General features: G+C 38.0%; 2 protein-coding genes across 5 annotated transcripts; one reads left to right on the top strand and one right to left on the bottom strand.

Moving 5' to 3' along the window:
• Positions 1-89: 89 nt before the first annotated feature.
• Positions 90-27,498, bottom strand: Ipk2 (Inositol phosphate kinase 2). 3 transcript variants are annotated; one of them, XM_066284495.1, is made up of 9 exons: positions 27,450-27,498; positions 23,660-23,752; positions 9,426-9,810; positions 9,216-9,370; positions 3,853-3,996; positions 3,656-3,791; positions 1,415-1,652; positions 990-1,269; positions 90-909 (listed from the first exon to the last, which is right to left on the bottom strand). In XM_066284495.1, exons 3-9 carry the CDS (start codon positions 9,730-9,732, stop codon positions 772-774), a joined length of 1,398 nt encoding a protein of 465 aa, XP_066140592.1. In that variant the 5' UTR covers positions 9,733-9,810; positions 23,660-23,752; positions 27,450-27,498; the 3' UTR covers positions 90-771. The 3 variants fall into 3 exon arrangements, with proteins under 3 accessions (XP_066140592.1, XP_066140593.1, XP_066140594.1); XM_066284496.1 differs by lacking the exons at positions 23,660-23,752; positions 27,450-27,498 and adding an exon at positions 19,750-19,888; XM_066284497.1 differs by lacking the exons at positions 23,660-23,752; positions 27,450-27,498 and adding an exon at positions 12,551-12,740.
• On the top strand, positions 1,650-23,753 carry LOC136340428 (putative odorant receptor 85d). 2 transcript variants are annotated; one of them, XR_010732297.1, is made up of 7 exons: positions 1,650-3,062; positions 18,182-18,456; positions 18,519-18,808; positions 18,859-19,048; positions 19,098-19,253; positions 19,300-19,557; positions 19,610-23,753. XR_010732297.1 is itself a non-coding variant. In XM_066284499.1 (6 exons), the coding sequence occupies exons 3-6, from the start codon at positions 18,537-18,539 to the stop codon at positions 19,354-19,356; spliced, it is 675 nt and encodes a 224-aa protein (XP_066140596.1). In that variant the 5' UTR covers positions 1,650-3,062; positions 18,182-18,456; positions 18,519-18,536; the 3' UTR covers positions 19,357-23,753. The 2 variants fall into 2 exon arrangements, 1 of the variants encoding a protein (XP_066140596.1); XM_066284499.1 differs by having other exon boundaries at positions 19,300-23,753.
• Positions 27,499-27,953: the final 455 nt, after the last annotated feature.

Below are 27,953 nucleotides of genomic sequence, written 5' to 3'. Positions count from 1 at the left end.
CGGTGGTGATAAGTGGCAAGCGTTTGCCCTACTGGAGAAAATGGCAATTTTGTTGGACTTCTAAAGGAATTATAGCAAAACGTTGATGGTTTAACTGAATACAACAATCAATTTGTCACTTTATTTAACATTTGTCACGTATTTCGCTAAAAAAATAACGTCACAACTCCCCTAACTTACCGAAATGATAAACTGAGACAAATTAAATTATCCACCTTTTAGACCTTGTGATGTTACAATCGCACGCGTTTTATTATTTCACTAATAGTGGAATAATATGTTTTCATCTTTAGAATTAACTACTTGCCACGATCTCTTAAATCTCATAAATTGGTCTGAAATTTGCAGATATTTCAAACAATTTAATAGCAAAAATAGACACGATAAAAATACCTTTCGGCAGCCAAGAAGCTCCATTTAAGATTTTTTTTTCGGGTCAAACATTAATGAATTACCCCACCGATGTGGGGCATTAAGCGTAAAGTTTAAACAAAATTGTATTCTCTTATGATTGTAGTTACAAAAAAAAACCTGATCTTTCCGGTAGATTTGATAATTCATGAAGTCATTAATTACGTAATGATTTCGTTAATTAAAAATTTTAAACCACTAAATAATTTTGGCACAAATGATCGTTAAGTAACTTAATTAGACATAAAACAAAAATGAGAAATGATAAGCAAATATAAATAATTTAAGTACGTACATATTTTAAAATTAAATATGCCTTTATAATCTTTGAGTCTTACAATCTTTAGTTATATAGGGAAATTATTCCTCAGTCTCAGAAAGAAAATCTTCGAACATTTTTATTAAGTTTTCAACTCCGTCCAGGTAATTCCTATCGACTTCTGTACTGTCGGATAGGTATACGTGAGCGAAATCGATTAATTTTGCTGTGGCCCATACCTGAAAAGCATACGTCTCAACCACATCATACATTAAACAGAATCAGGTCAAAAGGAGAAGGACGAGGAAGGAATACGTACCTCGCTTTTACTTTCACTACATAAGTCGTCCAAAATGTAGCTATAGCTCTGTTTCTTGTTCTGCACATCTTTGTCATAGTTATTCTGGAAGGAATGAGTTCGCCTCAAAGTGTGGATCGACTTTTGCCAAGTATTGTTGTTATTCACGGCTTTTGGCCAATCCATGTTGACGATTTTATTGCAGGGATACTTCAGGATCGGCCCGTCGGGGGTCAGTTGACCACTAAATCCTGTGGGGACTCGCTCGCAGCCGTTGTTTAGTTGAGCTAAACTCAGCGGTCTAAAAAGAGAAAGTTATTTGATTTTTATGGAAATTATCTTCTTATCTAGATAAAGTGGGCAATACTTTGATCTATTGGCCCCGCTTTACACGTTTAACCGGACGAATTTCGAGGATTAAAAAGATTTTGCTTCTTTTTTTTTACCTATATAAACTTCGATGTCTAACTAATGATGGCTTAGGATGTTGCTTCACTGGTTTCTTAACCTCCACATGCTCCTTCAACCTTCGCGCATCGTAAACCAATAAAATGGAAGTGGCATATAGTTTGAGCCTCCTTTGGCTTCGAGCGAAATGCTGGATTTGCCACAAGGACGCTAATAATTGCACTAGAAGTTTTCGGCAGAAGTGATGAGTGTCGGCATTGAGGAAAATTTTTATCGCTGAAAACAAACCACTTTTCAGAGAAAAAGTGTATGTAAGGTTGATTAGAATTGTAAAACGGTTAATTGGAACTACAAAAAAATTTTGAATATGCGGTGGTCCATATCAATATTTTTTCCCATAGAATTGAGGCCACTGATGTGCTCACAATACAATATTTGAAACACCCAGAACAAGTGGCTTTTGGTTCCTAAGAATATCTCATTATGGTTCGCTTCAAAAATTCATCATAATATTAGTTCTGCGTCTGAGTACAGCAAATCTTCAATTTTCAAGAATTTCACATACAAAACCGAAACTTGTAAGTCGATTGAATTTAAATAGGGGACCGTACCGAGAGAGGAACAACGACAAGGGAGAAATTCGCAAAAAAATCTCGCTACGTTTTCCTTAACAAATTAGAATTGAATCAGAGTTGTGCCGAGAGGGAAATAAAAAAGGAAGAAATTTGCAGGATGGAATTCCGTCATTTCTATGTTCTAGCTCTCGGAGAGGTGCTCTGGGAAAATAATCCCACTTTAGGTGTTTTCCTCTTCAAAAATAGTTAAGCGAAAATAGATATACAAAAATTGACCAACATGTTTTTTCTTGGATATATTCTAAACACAAACTTATTTATCCAACTTAAATTGGGACAATTTCAACACAAACTTGGATATAATAGTAGTGATGTGGAAAGAGTGACCAGTTCGTGACGGTCACGTGGCGAAACCAATAATATTTTAGTGGAGCTGAACAAGACTTGTGTAACTTTTTCACTTGCTGGAAATAGTTCCAGTTTAAAATAAAATCTAGGAAACACTCAAGCATGAAAAGAGCCACCTTGAATAAATCTGTTGCCTTCGGGCAATAACAATAATTATTATTACCAGACGTGTTGTGTGGGACGAGCTTCACAATAATGGGAAAGCGATTAAAACCCCGTAGCCCGGGGCAGACCTCAATACAGGGCATTTTTTTAAAAGATTTTTATGGCAACTACTATAAACCAGTAAGAGTTATTGCGTCGCGACGCTTTAAAAATTCGCTCGGCATAAACGGAAGCACGAAATCGTATATCGATGGGGCCTTTGTCTTAAAAATACCTTGGACACTTCTGAAAAATCCAAACGAAAAATGTTCATGTAGTTTGCCAACATTATGCCTTTCACAGAAGTCCCACTTAACCCTTTCAATGCTGATGACGTCGAAAAACATCGTTTGAATTATTAGTGGGAGACTGGCGACGGCCTTTGATGCCACCTATATGCGTGTCTCAGAATAGTTTTTTCTGTGTTAGTCGGCAGTGGACTGAGTCATTCTTTTATCAGTTCATTTGAATAGAACTTTTTAGTGAATTTAGTGATTTAGTTTTATTTCGTGTCATGGAAGAGAATCAATCTGGACCTTCAGGAACGTAAAAACCTCGTGTGAGTCTAAGAACAAAAAAACCATGTCCTCTAACAGAAGAGAAATTATTCTCACAGAAGATGTACAATGTGCAATTAAAAAAAATATCCGAAAGGAGACTGTGTATCACTGTTCAGCATGTCCACGAATGCCAGCTCTTTGCAAAAGTCCATGTTTCGAAAATGTCCACAAAAACTTGTGATGTGATCATTTTGTTTGTTTTTTTTTTCAATAAATTTTGTTAAGTATTAATTAAAGTTGTTATGAATTAAAGAAGTGAGTAAATAAGCTAGATGTAAATTTTAAAAAAAATTCTTTATATGACGTCTTTCGATGACTTCAGCCTCGAGCAAAATTTTCGTGGCTTGTGGCTGATGACGTCGAAAGATGTTAATACCCTTATAATAAATATTATAAAATGCTCTGATAATAAACAACTTTATAAAACTGATACTATATTTTTAAAATTTTTATTTCCATAACGTGTTTAGCTCCTCGAGTTAGTAGTGGGAATTAGGTAGGTAGTAAAAGGGTCAACCCATCAATGCCGGTGATTTTACGTGCATGTAAACGATCAAAAGTACAACAAACCGACAGTAGTGGTTCGACTTACCTTCCCTGGCACCGTCCTTATCTAGCTTCTTTCCGTATTCGTTATCATACTTGACTAGTTGATTGTTCGCTATTTTATACACCTGGAACCCCGGTATACAAAAGCCAAGATCCCGCTTGCACTCGTGATACTTGCTCTGTAACCAAAGAAAACTCGGTCATTTTAAAATTGGAGGTAAACCGAGGACGAGTTCTTGCCTGTTCAGCAATAATCTTGTTATAAGAAGCGTTGGGATCCCACGTCCTTCTTCCGATTTTAATGTCTATAATGCAGGGCTCCTTGAAGTCCTTCGTCAAGTCTTCCAAAACCAGGAAATCGATTTCTCTGTCTTTAATTTTCAGCTGCAAATTGAAACACAGTGGCGATTAAGCAAAAGTAAGCCAAGCATACAGTTACTCACAAAATTGGCCGTACACAGGGCAAAAATTAATAAACTGGTGTTAAGCCTATATTTCTACGTTTTAATGTTTTGCAGAAAATAATATGTTCTTTGCAAATACACAGTATTGGCCAAAATTCCTGTTGCATCGACGTCTATACACTTTCCAATTTCTACCACGGTTCAGTTGCCGATGAAGGATACGAAATTCGGATCTTCCGATCTAATTCTTCCCATAATAACTCGATTGGGTTGAAATTGAACGACAGTGGAGTCGAAATCATTTTCTCCAACGTTCCAGCATTCTCTTCCTCTTCCAAATAGGTTCGACAGAGACGAGAAGTGTGTTTGGGATCATTGTCGCGCTCAAAGACGAACCTACGCCCAAAAAGTCGGCACCCCGATGAAATGGTATTTTCGAGGATTCTTTTACAATTCCATCAATTTTGACCAAATCGCCGATACCGTAGCCAGAGAAACATCTCCATACAATGATTGAACCACCCCCGTGCCCTACGGTTGGCAGCAAAGACTGAGGACCCATTTTCTCCGAAGCACTTCTTCTGACGAAAATTTACGGACGATTTCCAAACGTTTCGTATTTTGATTCGTCTATTCACAGCATATTCCTCCATTGTCCAATAGTCTAATTTCGATACTCGCGAGCCTGTTGAAGGCGTTTTTGCTTTTTTCCTAATCTTAACAACGGTTTTTTCACAGCAATGTACCCCTTTAATCCTCTTTGTTTCAGTCTCCTTTTTCTGTTGTTAACGATACGAAGTTTAGCCGAGTACTGTTCAAAGTTGCCAGGATTTTTGATGCCGTTAATCCCCTATTTCTTTTGCTGGCGACAATAATAAAATTATCTTCTTGTGGGGTAGTCACTTTTGGCCGTCCACTACGAGAGCGATCGCGAAAACTGTCCGTATGATTGAATCAGTCAATGGTCGATTGTGCACCTTAGAGGGACACTTTCGCTTTTTAGTAATTTGGTGATATGAAAATCCGTCGCCATGGAAAATAATTATTGCACTTCGTATTTAAACACTCGTTTCAATCCTTTTTGCCATTTTAAATGCTTTAAAAAAGTGGATTGTTAAAGAATTTGTCCACGATTTATTTTAGATGTAAACAACCACAATTGATTTAAATGTGGATCATAAAAAAAGTAGGTGAACGGTAAATCCCCTATTTCTAACAAGCGAAGAAAGATCTTTTTTGTTCTTGACGTACCGATTCCAGTAGTGACGAAGTATTGAGCGGATTTTTTTCTGTTTTTCACTTTAAATATTAAATATTAACATAAAATAAATGAATAGCTATATTTAATTAATAACCAGCAATCACAATTGATAAACGATCATTCACGATTAACCAAGTGTATCAAAACTTTTTGCCGGAGGTGTATATTTGCAATGAATATAAAGGACGGATAAATTTAAGGTTAGGAAGTAACAGGCTGTCATTCATTCAAGGAAATGTTAAATAATGGCCTGTCAATCTTTGACATTTGTTTTGTATAAACTTGGGAAGTTTTAACCATGGAACGCTACTCTCTTGACCAACTTAATTTAATTATTAAAATTTATTATCAAAATGGTAAAAATTTTACTGCATCGTTTCGTAAAATCCCGTCATCTTTTACTTGTTATCAGGCTCCTTTTGAGACTGCTGTACACAATGTAGTGACTGAATTTGAAGCTCACGGTACTCTTCGTGACGTCAAACTGAAACAATACGCTCGTAGGGGTTGTAGTGCCGAAAATCTAGCCGCTGTAAAGCGAAGTTCACAATGAGCCTAGAACCTCGACTCATCGTCGTTCTCAGGAAATCGGCACTTTGCGTAACATTTTGCATAAGGATCTTCGTCTTCGTGCTTATAAAATCCAGATAACATAAGAATTAAGATCGCCCGATCATCATTTACGTCGAACATTTCTTGATTTTGAGTTTAACAGAATGAAAATAGCGATTTTATTAACAAAACCATCTTCAATAATGGGGCCCATTTTCATTTGAATGGCTATGTGAACAAGCAAAATTGTCACTTGTGAGGCTTGGAAAATCTAAGAACCACGATTGAACAACTATTGCATCTCATAAAAGTGACTGATGTGGTTTGCGGTCAGGAGGAATAATTGGTCCCTATTTCTTTGAATATGAGCACGGTAATGCCGTCACCCTCAATTGCGTGGGTTACCAAACCATGATAAATGATTTTTTGTGTCCCCAGTTAGGTGATGTTGATATAGATGGCTTATGGTTTCAACAAGATGGTGTCGCAAATATACGGCGCAGCAAACAATCGCATTATTGACATCGAACTTTGATGGTCGCGTTATTTCTCGTTTTGGTAATGTTAATTGGCCTGCAAGATCGTGTGATCCAACACCTTTGGACTTTTTTCTTTGGGGGCTATCTCAAATATCGTGTTCATGTGAACCACCCAGAAAAGATTGATGATTTGAAAAATGCATTTCATCGCTGTATTGTCGAGATAAGTGTGCTTTTATTGGAAAAAGTGCTTCAAAATTTCATCAAAAGAGTGGACACCTGCAAACGCACTAAACGAGGCCGTTTGTCTATTATATCCCATGTTTCTGCTTCACATTGGTACAAATAAAACTAAATTCACAAAAATAAGTTTTTTTAAGCCAATTTACTTCCTTTCCTCAAATTTGCCCGCCTTTTATTATCATCTGTAAATCAAAAAAGCGTAGAAATATTTGCTTATGACTATTTTATTAATTTTTGCTCTATGTACGGTCAATTTTGTGAGTAACTGTAGGTCTAAGCAGACACGGGCGTTTGTTTATTATAAATTACTTTTTGTGCGGGCACTTAATCCGATTTCATAATAAATCTATCATTGGCCCCAGATAGTGTGGTGTAAACTTAGGAAAGTTTTAGCACGCGTCCTTTCAACAATACAGCCTTTGGTCGGCCATAAGACAATGTTTAGGTAAATATTTACCGGATTTTACACACGGCAAGGATTGTTTGGCCTCTCTTGTGGAAATAATTATTTATGCGGCACCAATAAATTATATTTTAAGACGGTTGGAGCAGTAGCGCCCCCGCTCGCTCAAAAAAACAAACAAAAATCTTAATAAGGCTGATTCGAAATTTCATCCTTTCCAATAGCATAAATGGCGAGATTCGTCTCGATCGCAGAGATCAAAGACACTAAAAATAGTTGGAAAGATTTCCTCGATATCGTTCATCATACAAGCAATTTTTCTGCGGTATAAATATCGTATCAACGCAAATGACATGGCAGATGTAATATAAAACACACTCCAAACTTTGAAATCACATCGGTATTTATACCGCAAGAATTTTAGTCATACACATTTACAGTGAGTCAGAGCAACTGTTACGAATGCATAGGTCATGTAAGTTAGGAAAAATGAGGACGTTTGAATGGAAAAATCTAAACATAATTTCCATGCTATCTCAACTTGAACGAGTCCCAAACGGGACACCTAGCCTTGATAACGAGGCCCTATCTCATTACAGTTATCCTCTGTCTTATTTGACCCATGTTCTCCCCTGCGAGAAGGAAGCCCTTCGAGCCTATCAGAAGCGCCAGTTATTTATTCGCATCTATTCTTAGACATTTACAGAAGAAAGGAATTACGATAATCCCTTAGTATTCTACAGGACACGGTCTGAACTTATTAATCTCGCAAATTCTCCTTATACGAGGGTGAATCAAATATGAACCGGAATTACTTTTTAAAAATATATTGGAACAACATCCAATGTTGATAAATGTTATTTTTCTCGATAATCTCCCAATTGAAGAATAGATTTTTCCCATCGTATTGGAAGTTTTTTAATGACTTTTCGTCGAAAGAACAGGGTGCAACGAATCTCGCATGAAGCTCTCAACAACTGTATCGTTGTCGGATCTATCTCCTTTCACTGGCTCTTTCAAAAGAGCACATATTTGATAATCACATGGGGATAAGACCGGAATGTAGAGAGGTATTCCGATGTCGGCCAGTGAGTTTCTTTCAATTTTCCCCAGTCATATTGGCTGCGTGAGGACGGGCATTGTCGAGAAGCAGAATCCCGTTCCTGATCGAAAATTCTCGTCTTCACTGGCAATATGCAAGCTCCTCAGCCAGTAACTGACAGTAGTAGGTTACGTTAACTGTGTGACACCCGTGGAGAAAGTCAATATGTAAACATCCTTTGAAATCCCAAGAGACTCTCTGGGGGATCTGTATGGCTGAGAAGCTTGTTTTGACTTTGGGGTGTAGTGGCGAACCTGGGTCTAACCTCAAGTGACAATTCACTGAAAAAAAATTCTCTCAGCTTGAAAACGTTCAAGCAGAGAAATGTCGAGGCGTTGTTTTTTCTCTTCATCAAGAAGAAAGCGAGGCATCTATCTAGTCAATATTTTCCGAAGCTCTAGCTCCTTTTTAACGATGGAATGGACAGTCCCATGGTTCACACCTGCCTAACTTGCAATATGGGCAATGGGATCACCTTTGAAAAGACGGCGAACGGTGGTGATGTCGTGCCGAGTCACACTGGGCCCAGAGTGGACAACATGGGACTCGATCGCAACTGTTTCTGATCCTTCCAGAAATTTCCTATGCCGTTCGTTCATTTGGGTTTTCTTTACACAGGTCTCTCCGAACTGTCTTTTAAGTCTTTGAATCATTTCCAGTCGGTTTACACTTTCATATGCAAGAAACTTTGTAACAATACATTGCGCAATCAAGGGTGCACCTCATGCTCACTCGTGGCGATGTCAACTGAAAACGCGGCCTTCAAAGAGCACTAAGCAGAGTGGGCGTGGTCTTGTGATATCACTACCTATTACCCCAGTTCATATTTGATTCGCCCTAGTGACGTTAATTTAAAAACAAAATTCTCAATCGTGGCAGGAAGCGACCATTTCCCTCTTTGGAGATACGCAGAAATTCTCCAGGGCGATGGTCCAAAGGCGGGCTTATTAATCAAGACAATTGCAGCTTTCAGAAGCTTAAAAAACTTATTAAAATGCTCTATAGGGAACTTCGTCGGCGTAATATGACCAATCATTTCTGACTATAAAGTCGAGCTATTCTCTATAAACTGAAGGGTGTTCAAAGGAAATTTTACTTTAAAACCAGTTCATGGTTTAACTATTATTCACGGCAAGACACAAGCATTGATTTTACTCACTTTTTGAACCCCATGGTACTTTGGCACAAGCTGTCGCATTTCAATGAGGGACCGGTCCACTGTCCTTTCTAAATGCTCGTACAATTTAATCTCCCTCTCCGCGCACTCTTTTTTCAAGAGAGGCTTGAACGCCAGGCCATCCTTTTTCAACATTCCTGCAATCCATTCGGAAAATTACCCCTATGCTTACGGCAAAACCACTACACTTACCAACGCCCCCTGAATCGTTTATGATATGTCCAGCAACCTGATTCTTGAGCACCTCCATTCCCTGCGGAATGCCGTCCAGAACCTCCTCGCTGTCCTCTTCCTCGGCTACATCGGTGGACTCTAAACCGTTTTGGGCGATGCCCATTTCCTTGAATCCATTCACCAACGCTTTACTGATCCCGTTGGAGTTTTGGGTGGTAACGTTAGATTCTCCGTTGAAGTACAACTCCTTGCAAGTCGAATGGACGCAGATGTAGTTGTTCTCACTCTTTTGCACCGGCATCGACTGAATTTCGAATTTCCCCATTTTTCGCGAATATTTTACAGGCCAAACTACGTCAGAAGTCCGTCGTCTTAAGCTGTGATATCAACGAGACTGTCAGATCTGAAATAGGAATAATAAATATTAAAGAAAAAGTTAGTGATTACAGAATGCCATATATCAAAGGATTACCCATAATCGCAGCCTAAATGATTGTCCCGAGAAAAATTCATTAATATTCCTTTCATTTTTAATGGGGCGATAGCATGAAGTCAACGTAAATTGCGCCACAAGACTACTTAGTAGTGACCGAGCTTTCTTTATTAATTGTTTACAAACATTGCAGGTATAGTAACAAGGTGATACTAATTAATCACTCATGAGACGCGTGAGTTCTATTATCACCCACATTCCATAATTTCGTTGCTAATCTCCTATTAATCGCCACAATTCTTTACCCCGTGTCTCTCAAGACGCCAGATATAAAACTGCGTTCTTCGAAAGCTTAGCAGATCGTTATATAGATAAACAAGCCTTCCTACGATTGTTATTGTTAGATGATTGGGATAAATCCGTTTTTAATTTATTAATTTACTGCATTGTTACGAATACCTCATATTATCAGATCACGTTTTTACAGCAGTTTGTATAATATTATGATTGGGCGTTCTTGAGGCGGAGCTACCAGCGCATTTCAACTGGATCATCAATTAATCATCAATGGTTAAAGCACCTTTATCTCAGTTGGCCTCCTCGGTTCCCTGATTTAGATGCACTGGACTTTTTTTCTTGGGCCACTTTAAGCTTCTTATTGGTACAACGCCAGTTGAACACGCTGAGCAGTTAAAAAACTCAATTGCGGAAACCATCAAATATTCCGAAATACAGCAGGAGTTTCGTAACGTATACCCCGAGCATTTTAAGGAAGAATGAATGCTCGCATTGCAATTGGTGGAAGGCATATTGAACATTTGTCATAGCAATTATTACTTTTGCTTAAATAGTTGTCAAAAAAAAAGCAAACGGAGCATTTCCTTCTCTTCTGATGGAAAAGGAAAATATTTGAACGGATGCGACATTCTCAATTTCAGCATCCAGATTTTTGAGTGATGCCCATTCAGGATTTATCCTTATTAGTAGTTGATTTGCCTGATTCATCGGCAAAACTGCTCACATTGTAGGGAGCATTCAAAAGTCGATGCAACCGATGATCAGGTGTTAAGACAGGATTCCCACATTTAGAACGCAGGGTGTCCTCATCAAAGCAGAAAAAATCTCGAGGCCAGTGGATGTCGCAGACATCCCTGAATTTAATTAAGAGACACGTCGTTTATTTACACAGGGAAAAAGTATCTGCATCCCGTGGCAAGCCGTGATTTTTATTAATTTGGAACAGCATATATTTCGCAAGCTCGATCACCAAATCCGGCACAAGAAGATACTGTAAATAAGGCAAAAATACATTTAAAAGCCATATAAACTCAACTGGCCATGAAGATATTTTGGGCTACAATACCGACAGTGCATCGTGTGGCGATTTCCATTATTTATTTATTTATTACTTTAGAAATTTAGATTTTGCCTACATTTTAACAAGGTGCTCGAACAATAATCCTATAAAACCGGGAGATGTTCCATAGGATCAAAACCGTGAGAATCGTATTGCATTACCTTTCAAGAACTTACGTCATGTACCCTCGTTTTACGCCCGTGATCATCGCCATTTTTTAGTAATATGCCCAGTATCACCAGAGTTTAATGCGGATTATCCTGAAATAAGGGTCGCCCTGTACAATAAAATTTTCACTTCTTTTCTTTGCAAGAACAAGAGTTTAGGTACAAGCACGTTTCACTAAATCAATACAACCGAATCGCCCCGATAAAAAATTAATTTTGCTAATTATCTAAGATATTGATAGTAAATTAGTCGATAATCGCCTCTTGGTCTTGGTGCTCCTATGTGTGTTACCCCTCGGTTTGGTAATTTGCGACGCACGCAAACTGAAAGGGGGGCTGTGAGTTGTTTCTAAAAGGAAGAGAATCCCAGAGATGACTATCCAAGGCAGGCCAAAGGTTCATAGGCACCGGGTCCCAAAAACACAGGGGCTTTGTTAGTGGAAAAAAATCCCACACCGACTGGAGGTATGGGTTCCCGAGTATCCTCTTCGCGAGAAGATTTAATTTCGTCAACCGCCCACCTCAAATAAATAAATAAATAAATAAACTATTTTCGTCGAATTGACGTATACTTCATTAACAGAATGTTTCATTTTTGTGTAAACCTGATTGAGGTGCATTTCCCAAATCGTTTCTGAGTCTGCTGTTCCGAGATCCATTAAATTTACTCCGCCCTGATTTAATGAGCAATTAAATCGGCTTTAACGCGCATGCGTTGAAACGTTTACATTTATAGACGCGAGCAAAACATTGACAAATTGTCGGTATTTCCCAGCTTTTAGCAGTAAACTTTTACGTTCGTCGTAAATCAAAACTGAGGAAAATTTCGGTTGTCAACTGCCAGTCCGAAATAGAATGGCCACAATAAACATTAATTTTGCGATTCAAATAAAGTCCAGAAGACCGACTTGTTATAAAAACACTCTGTTGATAGTAAGTTTACTACAGACCGTTTTGAGAGTTTATGATTTGCACGTGTTTATCAATAGGTATATAAAGGAAAGCTGCACGACGGCACTGCCCAATTGTAAGAAACCCTTGCGAGCGGAACAACCCTGATACGCCAATGCGTCTCGGCGAAACGATTTGTTAAATTTGTAACTTGCATTGTTGCGAAACATTGGCGTAGATGCGGGGCATTTCTGACGTTTCACGAAAACTTTTATGTTCGGAAAAAAAATCTCACCGGTAAAATACTGGTGCTGCGCCAATGAGCTTTGCTGAGGATAATCCATTAATTCCAATACAAGAGTTGAAAAGACGTCAATAGGCCCGGATTGAATCGAACTAAAATCACTTCGAAATCACTTTAATACACTTTTCAAGAAAACAAATTTAATTTGAAAGCTCACGAACAGCAGAGCACAGTTTCGCCACAGAATTCCAATGAGGACAATCTAATAAGGATCGCGTATAATTAGTTAACGTTGTAGCTTAACGTATACGTCAAGAAGCAGTGGCGTAGATTCGGCTTATCTAAATATACACTATCGCTCACATGTAGAGCAACTAATGAAAAATTAAAAATAATCATGTTTTCAATTTTTTTTTTTACAATTTGTAAAATGTATTTTATTTATCTCCGTTTTTCAGACTCTTTTGTTTTTCGTAGGGTTCATACCTAGAACAGCCAATTTGTTTATTTATATTACAGTGTGATAGCGACCTTCCTACTCCTACAGTAATGACTGAAAATATTTCAAGATGCCAAAAAGTGTTCATTAATCACATCAGTAATTTAACCCATATGTTGTAGGATGTATTTTTTGATTTTAATTGAAAATTAATATAATTCATTACATCAAATTTGTTTTTTTATAGAAAAAACCGATTTTGAAAAGCTCTCCATATGAGCCATAGGGTGTGTACTTCTAGACAGCTTAAAGAAGCGTTTTTCAAGGCTAATTTTGAAAAAAAAAATCATAACCAAAATGCGTCTACGCCAATGTGTTTCTCTGGAGATAATTCTCCAATCACGACGCGTAATCAATAAAATTCGTAATTTACTTGGTCAAACCCAATTTTATAGCATCCTGTGTGTTAACTTGAGATATTTTAGTATTGAAATTGCTAATACGTCGGTGAAAGGGTAACCCTGAACCTGCGTTCTTGGCAGGTTACCGCTCGGATCAGCACGCAGGGTTAGAAAGTGAAAACACGGCCAAACCCGTCAGTTTTTGCTCCAAACTTCGGTATTTCTTAACAAGAATTATAAGTAAATCTGTGGAACGTCACATATCTAATAACCATTCCATGAAATGGATCCGTATTTGTCAAAGCTAAACGTAGAGAATGGACGAATTGACAGCGGTCCTTCTTACACGAACGCGACTTTCAGAGTTAATCCCTCGGGTAACCCTCACTCATAAAACCGGGCTTTAGAATCTTGGCCATGAATCGGGCCGCACTCCGGACGGGGGGCAAATAGCATTTTTTTTTATCTCAAGGGCACGCATACTGCGAAAATTTAAAGGGGCTGCTAAGCAGAATTCACCGTGTGAACATGTACGCTCCCATGTTAAATAAATTGCATGTAATAATGACGATATTATCAACTATTCAATAACAGATAAGGGATTTTAATGTAAATGCATTTACACCTGTGATACTGTTAATATTAACGATATTTAATAGTCGCAGGAATGTGATTAAAAGAGGGTCATATTATGAATGTGGTGAGCCGACTTGCAGCCCCAGTTAGTCGCTTACGGCACGAGCGAAACCCTGCGTTTACGACATTGTTTAACATAGAATTAAACGCACGAGACACTTTTTAAGGCAACTCCGGACCAGTGAGCAACGTATCGAGGCGCAACCGTCAGGTGCGAAACGTGAACTTTTCCTAACATCAAAACCGTGAAGTAATAGATTTCCACCCACCGGTCTCGAATTACTCAATTCAAACGATGATTTCTTTCGCTGTAAGCTCAATATATCACTATTGCAACTAATTTACATCACCTTACACCGTTTCTACATTACAGCTCTTTTCACTCGAATCGGCTTTATTTGCGGGTTTGAACTAATGCAGCTTTCGCGAAAGTGCCAATGAGAATCTAATACGAAGTGTTTTCCCAGTGAACGATTAAATTGCTTAAATCAACAAATACGTTTGATTCGTATGTTCATCAACGCATTTACCGCATTACTTCCCTACACTAATCGTGAACGAGAGAAACTTACAGCTGTAAATTTGCACACGCCATATAACTACCTTGGAGATATTCTTTGTGGTTCATGAGGAAGAGATATAAAACTTTCAGTTAGTTTCGAAACGTCTAATGGCGATTGTTCATTTGAAGGCTGAATTTCTTTGTTAGGTATAGCTGTTGAATAACGATATTAATGCAGGTAAAAGTAGAATTTGTGTCAGTGTTTGGATATCGAACTCCTCCTTCACTCGTCGCCGAGTTACTCGGGACACCAGGCCAATTTCAGTGGTGATCAATAGATGCGTCATAAGGACATAACAAGTGACGTCCTGGGTCAGATAGATAGTAAACACTTGATATGTGGGAAAACTCCGCTTCGCAGAGTTTTCCCGCATATCGAGCCAAAAATATCGATGCAGGATAAAAAAAAATGCAAAACATTGTTTAAAACAACAGTTTAAAAATAAATAGTTTTCAACGCATTAACCCTGCGAGCCTGCAGCTACCGGAGTTCCCGGGTAAATATACAGGAGCGGAAAACCTGAAATTTCGATAAATCAATCAAAGGTTTCCACCGTTTATTGATTTCCACAGGAATTAGATCAAAATTAAAAAGCAAATAAAAGAATTTCATGTTTAAGGTAGCGATACCAAATTTATAACGAGGTAGTGCGGAATTTTTCGCAATCGAATCGATTTAATTCAATTCAGGTTTCAATCCGCATTTGCAACTTGATCGACGAACGTTTGTTCTCCTCAGAACACCAAAAACTTCATGTAAAATTGAGCGACATTAAACATGAAAAAATTACCAGCGACGTGCTGCAGATTCCTTTGCACATACATATCTGGGTCAAAACATGGTCAATATATGTAGTTTTTGGAAATATTACAAAATAGTTCAAAAATTAAAAAATACTTATAGAAAAATATAAAAAATAGTCTTGTAGTCTCAATGTAAGTGGAATAATAACTTGGCTTTAATTTTTATTACCATGAAGCGGATAAATGAAGTGAAAAACATTCAAGAGATCCTGTCGCACAGAAATAAGGAGCATTGGGAAAATAATTTTTATTAAAAAAAAACAGTGGTGTATCATGGTTTTTGTTTGAAATGTTCAGAGTCGCATCAATGGAAACGTCACTGGTGCAATTAAAAACACTCCACTCTTTTCCCCTTTAAAAGACGTGTCTCTACATCCATTTTACACCCTCCAATTTTTACTAAAATATTTAATGCCGGAACGGACTTATTAGAAAAAGTAAAAAAAAAAAAAACATCATCACCCTCTATTTCAGACAGGAAGCAAACACGGACTTATGTTCACATGAACTTTTTTTTTAAATCTACCCCAGATTCACTCCTTGAATTTTGGCATAATATTAGGAAACACTCCATACAGAACAAAGAAACCTGGACTTAAAGCTTTAATTCGCATCAGAAAGTTTAATTATTTATTAATGGCCCTATGTTAGTCAGGAATAACAAACTCAAATGAAAAAATTGTAATTTACAACGTGGTAGCATATACAGGGCATCGCAGTGGAATCCGCGCCGTTGGATTACTCAGAGCTACCGGCGGACCCAAAAGTTGTAAGTAATTTGTTTTAACAACTTTACATACCTAATTATTTCAATCCCGATTTAAAAAAAAAGATCATTTAAATTTAAATAAATTCCAGAAAGGGTAAGATTTTCATCAATTAATCGTTTTTTTTTTAAAGCGAATACACCCACTTCTGAGCTCTGAACTTCAGAGTGTAGCCCCAAAAAAGGGGTTGGTAAGTGGGGCCCTTCCCATTTTTTCCTGAATTCGCTTGTGAACATTTCTAATTACTTGAGAATCGCAGGAGAAATTTATAGAAGAAAAGTTTAGGCAAACGAATTAGTTTAAACCGAGGCAGATCTGTCTACGACAGGACGATCACGAGCATTAAGTGTGTTCGTTCGCAATCACTTTAAAGCGATACACTATATGTTTATCGGGCTGAAGGCAAGATTGGCTCCTTATCATCAATAAAATCGGTGAGACGCCACATCACCTGCTGTTGAGCCATATCTTACCAACAAGTACTCAGCACAGCCTTATGCATTTAAACTGCGTGAAGTAGTAATGGGCAAAAACACCTACCTGTCCTGAAAAATGTACGCTTTCTCTCCGCTATTCTTTGAATCACGCTAGAGTTGAATAAATAACACAAGGTGTTCCCAAATACTATCACATCACAGCAATAAAAAAAACTCGACAAATATCAATATTTCTCATAAGACCGCTGTAAAGTAAAAAAAAGCATTTATTACATTTTATCCCTGGCTTTCTCTCAAGAAATAGTGTAGCGTGGACACCTTGATAAGGCACCCTGTATGTGTAATGTCGCGGCGGACGGCTGCCGCAGATAAAAACTAATGGAACAGAGTCTATCCCGTCGACGTGGTGACGTGTGAATTATTACTTCTTTTTACGTATGTTCAAATCACGTGATATGTTTCTTCATGTTAATTTTTACACGTTTCCAAAAAACCGTGTGATTTCGTAGTAATATGGTTTTACCTATGTACATGAAGGCCATTATTAAATAGCAAACCTACTAAAGTAAGATACTAAAGTGTTTAGTAGTAACGTATTAACTGGCTAGTGGAGAAATGTAATTGTGCTTACTTTTTGAGGTAATAAATAATTTTTACATCGAAAGTGCGCACACTATCCGAACCCCGAAATAGCATCAATATTATTGCATTTTTGGAAACGTCCGGAAATTCTAAATCATCAAAAACGAAACATTTCAGTTGGCTCTAAGGGTCGAGCATTGCTGCAGCCCTCTTCTACTGCGCACCACGTGCTATTAAAAAAAAAATGGCTGATATGCTGACGTGAATCAAATTAGGCGCATGCGCAATTGCCCCGCTTAGATCGTTTGTGGAGAAATGTCAACGGTTTAGATTTCATTTCCACCAGTACTTTATAACGGCCATTAATCTCTACAGCTTAATTTTCAACCGTTTTCGAAACATTGACATTGAAGTATGGAGGTTTTGATACTTTCATGAGCTATATGTTTCCAACGGTTTAATAACTCGAAGCTCTGCCAAAGAATGTGGATGATTTTAATATGACAGTTGGCCCAATGGGGTGTCATCAGTAGGAGAGTTCTACGTAGGACGAGACCCTGTGCACATTTTAATACTATAGGAAGATATGCGGTGTGTCCGGAGGTGTACCTATCTATACACAACAACTTGGACTACAGTCACCTGAACACTAAATTTAACAGAACAAATTTGAAAAACGTTTGAATAACCTTTTTTTCGACCCACATATCAGTTACCACTAAATAATAAATTTTCTGATAATTGTTTTCCTATATACTGAGGTCCATAACCATCAATTAAAGTTTCAAAGTTTTTTCTGATCCGTGTATGTTTTCGTACCAAACCGCAAAGATGAAGCAAGTAAGCAACAACTTATTACTCAAAATAGCCCTATTTTTCGTGGGTCTGGGATTCTTTGCCCCTAACAGCCGAACTTCAAAACTTTTCTTTTACCTTTGGATGGTCATATGGAGTGGTAACACCTTTAACATTGCCATTCTCTTTATCTCCAACGTGTTAAGTACTACTCTAATAATCCTACAGTAAGTATCACTGCAAAAAAGCGGTTTTTCAGGAAAAAACTATAGGGACATCCCAGAGAACTTGGCCTACCTCCTAGGTCATTGTGGCACCGCCCTTGGGTGCGTCCTCTTTGGCATTCACCACAACGAATGGAAGGAATTGTTTAAATTCTTATTGGGGTCTTACCAACCGTTCGGAAAATCTTCACAACATGATAAGCTCAAGGCATTGGGAAATTTTTTGGGCAAAGCCTTATTAGCCTATATCACAAGTGGCCTTGTCGTTTACACAACTTTTGAAATTCTCGACGAAAACGAGTGTGAACAGGTGCGTTAGCTAATACTTTTTCAGTCGACTAACGAATTTAATTCTAATTTTAAAAAATATAGCGATACAAAGGAGCGAAAATGTGTGGGGTTTTAAACCCCACGTGGGTGCCTTCGCACATACACCTCACAGTTCTAGAAAAACGCTTCATCTTGGTCTACCAAATGATGTCCTCATTCTTCATGGCTTGCATAGTTTTCGCCACTTTCCTGACATACCATGCGACCCGTTTAATCGGAGATAGAGCTGATGGCCTTTGCTCTCTTTTTGATGAAATATGCCTTATCCCCAATCCAGAAATCCAGTACCAGGCCTTTACCAACTGGGTAAACTACCACGAAGACACTATTAGGTTAGTTCAATATGGCTATAAAGATTATACAAGTCCATCGGCCGTTGTAGGTTATGCTCCAGGTTAAATAAGGCTTACAAAAAAACCGTAGGACACGTCTCTTTGCTGGTGGCCGTAATCCTGGCGCTCCTGGGGTATCAGCTAATGAGGGACAGTAGTCTTAAGTGCTTGGTTTACATCTCTGGGTATTTCTTGCTAATTTTTGTATCTTGTCATTCTGGCCAGCTCCTAGAAGACCAGGTAAGTTCAGAGCTTGCGTTTCAACTGAGCAACTTTAACCGGGTTTTAGATGATGAAGGTGGGGAGATCCGTGTATTTCAGCAAATGGTACCGCAGTAGCCAGGAAATTAGAGCGTGGATTCCCTTTATTATTCTCAGAAGTCAGCAGAGAATGGCTTTAGATGCCTTACCTATAGGCAATTGTAATAACATTCTCCTTCTTACAGTGAGTATTATAGAGTTCGAGAATTTAAACATAGCGATGTTTTCAGGTGATTAAAACTACATATTCTTATCTGGCTCTGCTGCAGCAAATGATCGAAAGATAAGTGTCGCGTTCCTCGAATCGACAAACCGTTTGTTTGATTACTTCGGAATTTCTCTTGGAATTTCTAGCCACGAGAGACTTTTTTACCCCTCACAACAGAAAAATGATTAAATGTGGGGATAACCGAACACTTTTAGTGGTTAACCGAACAATGTTTACTACTGGAATAGCCCAACGTGAAGAACTGGAAAAACCATAGAAGGTTCTCATGACGTGATTGCCTGAAGATTTTCCATTTAACCTGAATTATGCAGGATTTAGCACGGCACAACTATATGCAGTAATTGAAATAGCACTGAAGTTTCGTAGAAACTCACTTGAAAATAAGAACTGATCCATGGATTAAAAGTCCTTTCCAGGTCGAAATCCATCCTTTTAAGCATTCAAAACTCACCTTTTGAAGCCTCCCGCACTCGCACTCTACACATCAAAGAACCCTCATGGCATGAGGTTGCCATATGCTCACTATACTTCCGAGCTTAAGAGCGAAGCTTAGACAAAATTTGTGCTTCCAAACGATCGATCACTTCGACTAGGAAACAACCTTAAGCAACAAATAAACAAATTGGCCTGCAGCCACGAAAAAACCTTATTATTTGTGTAGTGCACACTCTCACGAATAATCGTGTAAACAGATAAAAACGAATTTATGTGTCGGGCATTTGTAAAATACCAATAATTCGAAATCTGGTAAAACAGAAAAAAGATGCTAACGAAAATGAATTTGTATATATTTATTTAAACGTTAAACCCTGTGAACTGCTTATTTTTAGCCTAACGGTACAGTGAAGATTTGCGACTGTGGACATCAAAATATCGATATTTTTGAGTTTTAAAAATGAGGAAATACGAGAGCTATTTCGTCCAAGTTCCGGTAAACTAGCAAAAGCAAATTTAAGTCGGCAAAACACGTTTTATTATACGTTAAAAGTACTTATGTATCCAAACTACTATCCGATATATTCATCAAGAACCTCCAGACATTTGTCGTAATGGGAAACAAGTTTTTCTATACCCTTCATAAGAAATTGCCGGATGGGCACTAAGCCAATCTTGCACACACCATTACAATTACAGATTTGCGTAGAACCGCTGTTTTATCAATCATGCTCTCAACCTACCCAACAGCTGAAAATCACTTGGTGCCAAGTCAGGACTGTGCGGTGGATGCTCAAACGCTTCCCATATGAAAGCTTTGCGCAACTTTTCGATCGGTACTGTTAGATGAGGGCGTGCATTGTCACGAAATAAGGGCACTCCTGACGACAATATGCATCTCCTTTTTGGAACTTTTTAGACGTTCCACCGAACGAAGCTGTTGCAATCGTGGTGAAAACGAATTGCTTAACGAATCTCACGTCTGGCTCGAGCTTGGATTACAGTTGCCACACTCGAAATGCACTCAGATCGAAACTGTGAGATCAAATAGTTTAATCGCTAGATGCGATCTGACAAAGAGATAAATAAATGATACTAAACAAAAACCGACTCTCTATGGCAACTGAGTGTTCTCAGTTAACTAAATGGAACTTGAAAAAAATAGTCTTTGTACGTAATAAAAACCTCAAAATGTGATAGAGCTGCATGAGTAGGCGTCACAAAACCGCTCGGCATATGTCCACAGAGTTCCTTTCTATACTCACACGCTGCTGGACCCTCACCTGGCAACAACCGAAATAGCCCCAAAATCAACTTTAAAAACTTTCACCTAAAGCGATGGTCAATCGCTTTTCACCTAGATTAATCTTCCACACCATCGACTGTGACTTCTTCACTTTGCACACATTACATTCACATATGCCGAGCATGGCGAGGTACGTTTTCACTTTCAAACATCTAATTGGAATAAATAGGTCGAATTTATTTGAACGGTTCTTGTTTCACAAAAAGTTTCCAAGATTAAAAGCCCGATGACGTCAAACAGCCAATTTCACAACCAAATTCCCGAAATTGGGACATAAACTGTTGGGTCTACGCACCTCATTATTTATTGAAATAAATTATTGTCCGGTGTGAATTTTTTTGACTGCTGAATTAGTGTGTAAGCAATATTTGATATGCACGATTTGGTGGACATCGATTGATCGATCAGAAGTTCGGCCAAAACCGTTTTACGTAGAACCCAGAGAGATGTTAAGAGTGAGGAATGCAACCGTATCAGTCGAGTTAAGGTCGCCTAAATACACTACATAATCACTTATTTCCCCCTTTCCTTCAAAGCAGAAACAAATCTAAAAAGCGCTTACAGAACCATTAAATTGCGCTTTATTGACCCTCAATATAATCAAACACGACATATAATTTACCAGGCATTTATTTATACTTTTTTTGCTCTCGGCCTCTTTCTGTCGAGTAAGTCCGAATTTACGTGGATAAAAATAGAAAAAACCGTGGGAAAATGTGTAAAAATGTAGGTGAAAACCTGCACCTCCTTTTACCAGTTCCCTTGAAATAGTGCCAGGACGAAAGGTAAATAAAATTTATTTGTATATTACCCCTTCAATATCGGACTAAAATAAATATGACGAGCCCGCTTTTACCGCGGACGATGGTCGAGGACGAAGTCTGTTAACAGTTCCCTGGAAATCAGTCATAATCAGTCTATCCCGAGGTTAACTAACAGTATTTGTTTTCTGTAGGCCGTAACGTAAACGTCCAACGCACTACGCACTACACGGCTCGTGTTTATCAATGGAAACTCGTGCAGGAGCTGCACCTGTGTTGAAAAATTCGTTTTTTACTCACACCTGCACTCATGAATGTCCACGATGTTCATTTGACCGGCTCCGTCGCTTACCATAAAACTTTGAGATCAACTCGGTACCACTATACTGACAAGCTCAGTTCTATTAGGAGCGGTTTCACCACGGGGTGCAAGAATACCGATTCAGATCATTATCGAATTCTAACGTAATGACTATCTGGGTGGTCCGAAATACATGTTAACTCGGATTTATTGAATTGGCAAGCAAAATCGTATAACTTATTGATCAGTCAACGGGAAACTTACCATAAATGGCTCCATAAAGAAACAGAGTGCAGATCTTACCGCTAAGCGGCAATTCAACAAAAACCGGGACACTTTCTGGTTCATTCTGACTGGTACAAAGAAGCCGACCACACAGAAAGTATATGCCGAGGGGACGATTTGTCCAGCCGGATGTGACTCGACCTCATGTCCGATCTGATAAATGTTTTCTGTACGTTAAGTCGATCATTAAGCAAAAGCACTCAACACCAGCAAAAAAACGTTCGCCTTAAAGCGTTCGTGAGTTTTATAGTGTTGCTCATCTATCACGTTTTTGCTAAACATCCGAATGCGCCCGTACAATTTACCCTTAAAAATAGTTTTTATCCGATAAAACACGAGGCCTTGTTACATTATGGATGATTTTTAATAAGACTTTCTTACTCACTGCAGGTCAACGGTGGATTTTAACGCAAGTGGTGTTGAGGGAGCTTTTTAACTCAATATGACAGTGTTCATGTCATTGCGTCTGGTTTGGATTACTGTCAACGGGAAATGTCATTTTGAACCAATAAATCACGTGACGGCGTGCGCATTAAAAGTCAAATGAGGCTCAAAGCCCACGAGAAATTAATAAGGAAAAATTGTGCGATCCAAAAAATGAAAAAAATACGAAAAATTTTTGCTTTTTTAATGTCATACATATCGAAGGGAACCAAAAATCGAAATGTTGGGAAAAATGCACTTCGAACGTGGTTTAACAAAGATATTTTTATACGTTAAAATAATCCATTGCTGGGTCCGAAATTTGGGGAAGAAAATACTGCATGCGTGATTCTCAGTGAATGGACATGATTAAATAAAAAAATCTATAAAAGCGGACAAATTTAGAAGTTATTTAGCATCAAAGTTGTGGGTTATTTTTACTGATGCGTTAATCTTGCCCAAAAGTTTATTTTCACTAATAATGAATTAATCGAGCACACCAAAAAAATATTAAAAAATACCTAGTTCTCGCATTATTTAATTTCAGAAACCAGTTTAATTATCTTCTAATAAATGAATGTGAGGACACTAATTTGTATTTGCTAATCAAATCTAAATATATCTGCTTCTTTCATGCTAATTCTCACATTTTCTTGTCCAACTCGCCCTGTAGGCAACGTTGCCAGTTAGAGGGCGCCAGGGTCTGGGCATTTTCGAAAACACACGATGGACACTGCGTTGCCGTTCAATTGCCCCAAATTTCAGGATATTTAACACACTATGCTACCTTAGCTTCATGATAGAACACTTCGATCTTACCCAAAAACATCTACATTGTCATAAAACTCACCTTAAATCCCCTCACTATAGTCCATTCACCATTTGTCACCGATTCATTCACAATCCACAATAAAGATGGTACAACGCGGTGCTGCTGTTATATCTGCAAGCAAAAACGTTGTTTTACATTACCAATATGGTAAGATGCGAGATAAACACACGAGTACTTTTGTCCCGTTGCATAAATGGAAAATCCTATCTAAAGGCTTCATAAATATCCGCATGATTGTTGTTTAATTCCGATTTAATTCATTACTATTAGTACCACCACAAATTACAGTCGAGATTGATAGGTAGATATTGAAAACGTATAATGTTGAATTTACTGAATGTAATATATATTTTGTTTAATTTAATGATATAGAAGCGGACTTCGATCAAGCGTTATAGTACTAATCGTTGAATATCCGGAAATGCGTGATTAAAATTTTAGTGGAAATGGCCAAAAATCAGAGTAGATGTGGCATTACCATCGACATTTTAACGGTTCGAGAATCACTCCCTCGACATGGGTATGGATGATGAGAATCAAAAGGTGCGCACCTACGATGATGAGCGTACAACAAGAACTCCGCTGCGAGTCACGTGTCTTCGAAGCAGGCACTATCTCCATGAAGTATTCTGATGGAAGAAAGAACCCATCCCAGTGTTCCCCAACGGATGACGAAAGCGAACAGGACAACCGCCATTCAAATGGGAGGAACGATGGACCAGTGTAGAAGACAACTGGTCCCCAAAAGATCAATCCTAAGCCTGGACTCTGAACTTCGCACAAACTAGGCCTCATATAAGCAATAATTCACGCGCTTAGCAATCACGGAAGCTTCAGGCGCTCAATACAAAACAAAATCAGAATAAGTCGAGATCGTATCATCTTTCAGCGGGGGAGAATGATTGGGGGGGGGTAAAAGATAGGGCTTAACGCGTTAACACTGGAGTCCTTGCTTGAAGGGATGCTCGAAAAAAAATCAAATTGGGCTGATTAAGTAGTGCCAAATTTGGAACGGTCAAAGAAAAGAAGAGGATGGGGCGCAGCAATTCTACGAAGATCCAACTTCGACGTTTCCAGAGATGGTTCCCGGTCGTGACAGATTTGTACAGGAATACCAGGAATTTTTAGTAGGTGGGCACTATGGGGGAACCCCACACTACCCGGTCAACAAATGGGACGCCTTTTCCTTGAGAAAAAACAAAAGTTCGAGGATCACTGTTCAATCGTATGATTTCGCGATTTAACTGTTAAATATATCTTGAAATACAATCGTAATCGACTTTTTTATTGTTTCTGGTAGAGTTCCAAAATATAGTTAAGCGGTTCGCTAAATATTTTGAACATTGTTCTTTGCACAATAAGCAAAAGTGGACACGTGCGCCTCTTCACGCGTCAGAGCGAGAGTGATTAATTAATCAAATCAATTTCGATTTTTAACAGTCGATTGATTCATGGATTCATTACACTGATGTATAATTCATTCCTTTATGTCGTTGGAAGTGAGTCAGTTTGCAAGTAAAATTGAAGAAAAATCAGTTGGAGGCGAAATTTTTTTCGAAGATTTCAATTTCTTCAAGTTTCTAGATCAGAAAACGAAATTTATTTTATCCTAAGTAGTCACATGTACGGAAATAGAAAGCTAAAATGAGGAAAGCTTCCAAAAGACCGGAAGACTAAATTTATTTTATTTTTAGTAGTCACTAGGAGGGGGTTAGAATGCGAAATTCCGTAAAACTCTGAACAGATCAGAAGACTAATTTTCCTTTATTCCGAACAGCCACCAAAAGTTCCTGGCCTAATGGGGGGAAATTGAACAGCGGCACAGGGACGAGGACTTTCCTGATAGGAGATTTTTCTTGGGGGCAGGAGATTACAGTGCAACAAGAAGGTCAACTCGCACCTCATTTATTGGAACATTTACAAATTCGTATTATATTAAATTAATTATCCATCCCATTGCACCAGTCTCTTTTAATTGAAACGTTTCAAAATTAAACACTTACCATCGCTATTCACTAAACTTTGCCACCACAAGAGTCAGCCTCACAATACCGAATGAAAGAAAACCCCCCTAGTTATATGGGCCACGTTTGTTTTGAGTTTTGAATTTAAAATTCGTGCGAAGGCACCCGAATGATCTTAACGTTTCGTAAAACAGTTCTAAGATTAAAGAACTGACGTCAAGCAGTCTGCTAATACACCAGCCGTGCCCACATTATCCCACTTCTCTTGAAAATTTATGTGTATCCCGGATCAATGAGAGAAACAAAGTAAAACTAATTGACTAAACATATTCAGGTTCCTAAAGATGGGTGAGTCACGGCTGAGAAAGGTCTGATGGGATTTGGTCTCTCGGAAACCCAGACAAAAATAAGGTGAATAAGCATTATTGGATGGTAGGAGAGGTTTGATGGGTTTTTAGAAGAAAGCGGAGAATCATCAGGTTTGGTATTGACCATCATGAAAGGACATTTTTAAGAGTTCTACACTGCTTGAAATGGTAAATTAACGATTTAGTAGAATCGTTGATTTGACATTTCGAACGCTCAATTGGAAAATGGTGCACCCGTAAGACCAACTTATCTACCAAAACCTTAAAGAACATTTTCACACAAACTATTAATTCAAATTGAAAAAAAGTCGTTGATTTACATTTAACTTAGCAGAAGACGCATTATTTAAATTTTTTTTCAAGTATCACTCACACGAATTAAATATTTATTTTTCTCTTAGCGCTTTTTTAAGCCATAATATACGCAGTAACAATAATACGGTTTCCGCTGATTCAATTCCCAAAATTCGGGGTATTGAGTCTTTCTTGGCACAAAAGTGAACTGGCAAGAAAATTTGTTTGACGATTTGCGTCGATCAGTATTCTAATAGAGCTACGCGCCCCAAAAGAGAATTTCATATTCCTTCCCGGGGCGGAATTTCAATTAATTTTTTGTGCATTGGTAGTCTAATTCTTTTATTTTAAGTTTATTTTTCACTTGGTTGCAGATATCAATGAATGAGAGTTAAACGTTCAAATGGCACTTTTACATTGAAATTTTGCACGGTGTCACTTCAAAATCTAAACTGAGCTGATGAAGATTGCTTATAAATATGAACATTATTGGATAAATTGAATTCACAATACTTCAAGTGAGCAAACCACAAATGTTTAAGAGAGTCATGAGGATGAACTGCCCATTGAATCTTCAAGTTAAGTTTCATGGTCAAATCTCTACACACCTGTGTCTGAATTAGTTACATAAACTGCAATCTTTTTGCTCAATAGATTCTGTTCCTAAACATTAGTTGAAATGACGACTGAAGCATATATGTTGGAGAGCAAATTTTCTGATTTAATAGAGGGGTTTCAAAATTTTCCTGATCTTCTTCAACCTTTTAAAAGTCAAGTTATTGTTCTTTTAATGTAGATTTAATATTTTCAGAAGAATCATAAACCTTTTTATACCATTTAACTTGAATATCAGCTCTTAGGACATGATTGAAGTAAAATATTTTTAAGAACTACACTGTGTGCAGTATCAGCGGTAAAGATGAATAGGACGTTACAGAATTGTGTTCCAATTGCACTAATAATAGGTGCCCAATATAATAAATTCAATATTCCATGTAGAATTATGGGTTCGCTTTGAAATCCACTTTTTTCCTTACTTACAACGTTTTAACCATCAGCAACTAAGAACTAGGTTTAAGCCATGCCAAGTATTTGGGAAAAATAACAATGTGCTATCCAGGCCTTGACACTGACCAAGAAAGCACACTATAAATAAATGAAAAACCAACACACTTCACTTACCAAAAGGCGAGTGACCCCAAAATAGAGTTGAAAGAACGGCCTTCCTTCTACTGAACTTCGAAACAGAAAAACGCTCTCCTGAATGCTATTTCAAGAACTGGCGATGATGAACCTGTGATAGATTTGCTCATTTTCTATCCGGAATCAGATTTTAAGTTACGTGCCTCAGAAGAAGACTATAAATCAGAAATTTTATATTCCGCGAATCTATAGCTTACAACTCCGCTTCAAGCAACAACTGAAGCGAATATGAGAATTATGAAATATGAGGACTGAAATCTGAAATATTTCTGAAAAAGGCGAAATGTCAGTGTCAACTATCAAATTTTTTTAACAGCAAATTAATATGGACTATGGAATGCAGAAGTTGGAATCCGCTTAGGTGCTTTCAATGTTCGGAGAACTGAGTGACGCATACGAAACAGTGGCGTCGGTTTGTAGTGTGAACTCCCATTTTTTATGTTCATAATGTAAATCAATGATTTAAAAATTGTAGTTATTGGG

The sequence above is a fragment of the Euwallacea fornicatus genome, chromosome 7 (assembly GCF_040115645.1).
Source record: "Euwallacea fornicatus isolate EFF26 chromosome 7, ASM4011564v1, whole genome shotgun sequence".
NCBI classification, from domain to species: domain Eukaryota; kingdom Metazoa; phylum Arthropoda; class Insecta; order Coleoptera; family Curculionidae; genus Euwallacea; species Euwallacea fornicatus.
The sequence above is the reverse complement of the archived record's forward strand: the minus strand, read 5'-3'. Positions and strand labels throughout refer to the sequence as shown.

Excerpts from the sequence above, each read along its gene's own strand:
- Ipk2 (XM_066284495.1), bottom strand. The coding sequence starts at position 9,732 with ATGGGGAAATTCGAAATTCAGTCGATGCCGGTGCAAAAGAGTGAGAAC. Across the intron at positions 3,792-3,852 it reads ACAAGATTATTGCTGAACAG|AGCAAGTATCACGAGTGCAA; the intron begins GCAAGAACTCGT and ends CTTTGGTTACAG. Across the intron at positions 910-989 it reads GTAGTGAAAGTAAAAGCGAG|GTATGGGCCACAGCAAAATT; the intron begins GTACGTATTCCT and ends TATGCTTTTCAG.
- LOC136340428 (XM_066284499.1), top strand. The coding sequence starts at position 18,537 with ATGTGTGGGGTTTTAAACCCCACGTGGGTGCCTTCGCACATACACCTC. Across the intron at positions 18,809-18,858 it reads TACCACGAAGACACTATTAG|GTTATGCTCCAGGTTAAATA; the intron begins GTTAGTTCAATA and ends CGGCCGTTGTAG. Across the intron at positions 19,254-19,299 it reads ATAACATTCTCCTTCTTACA|GTGATTAAAACTACATATTC; the intron begins GTGAGTATTATA and ends CGATGTTTTCAG.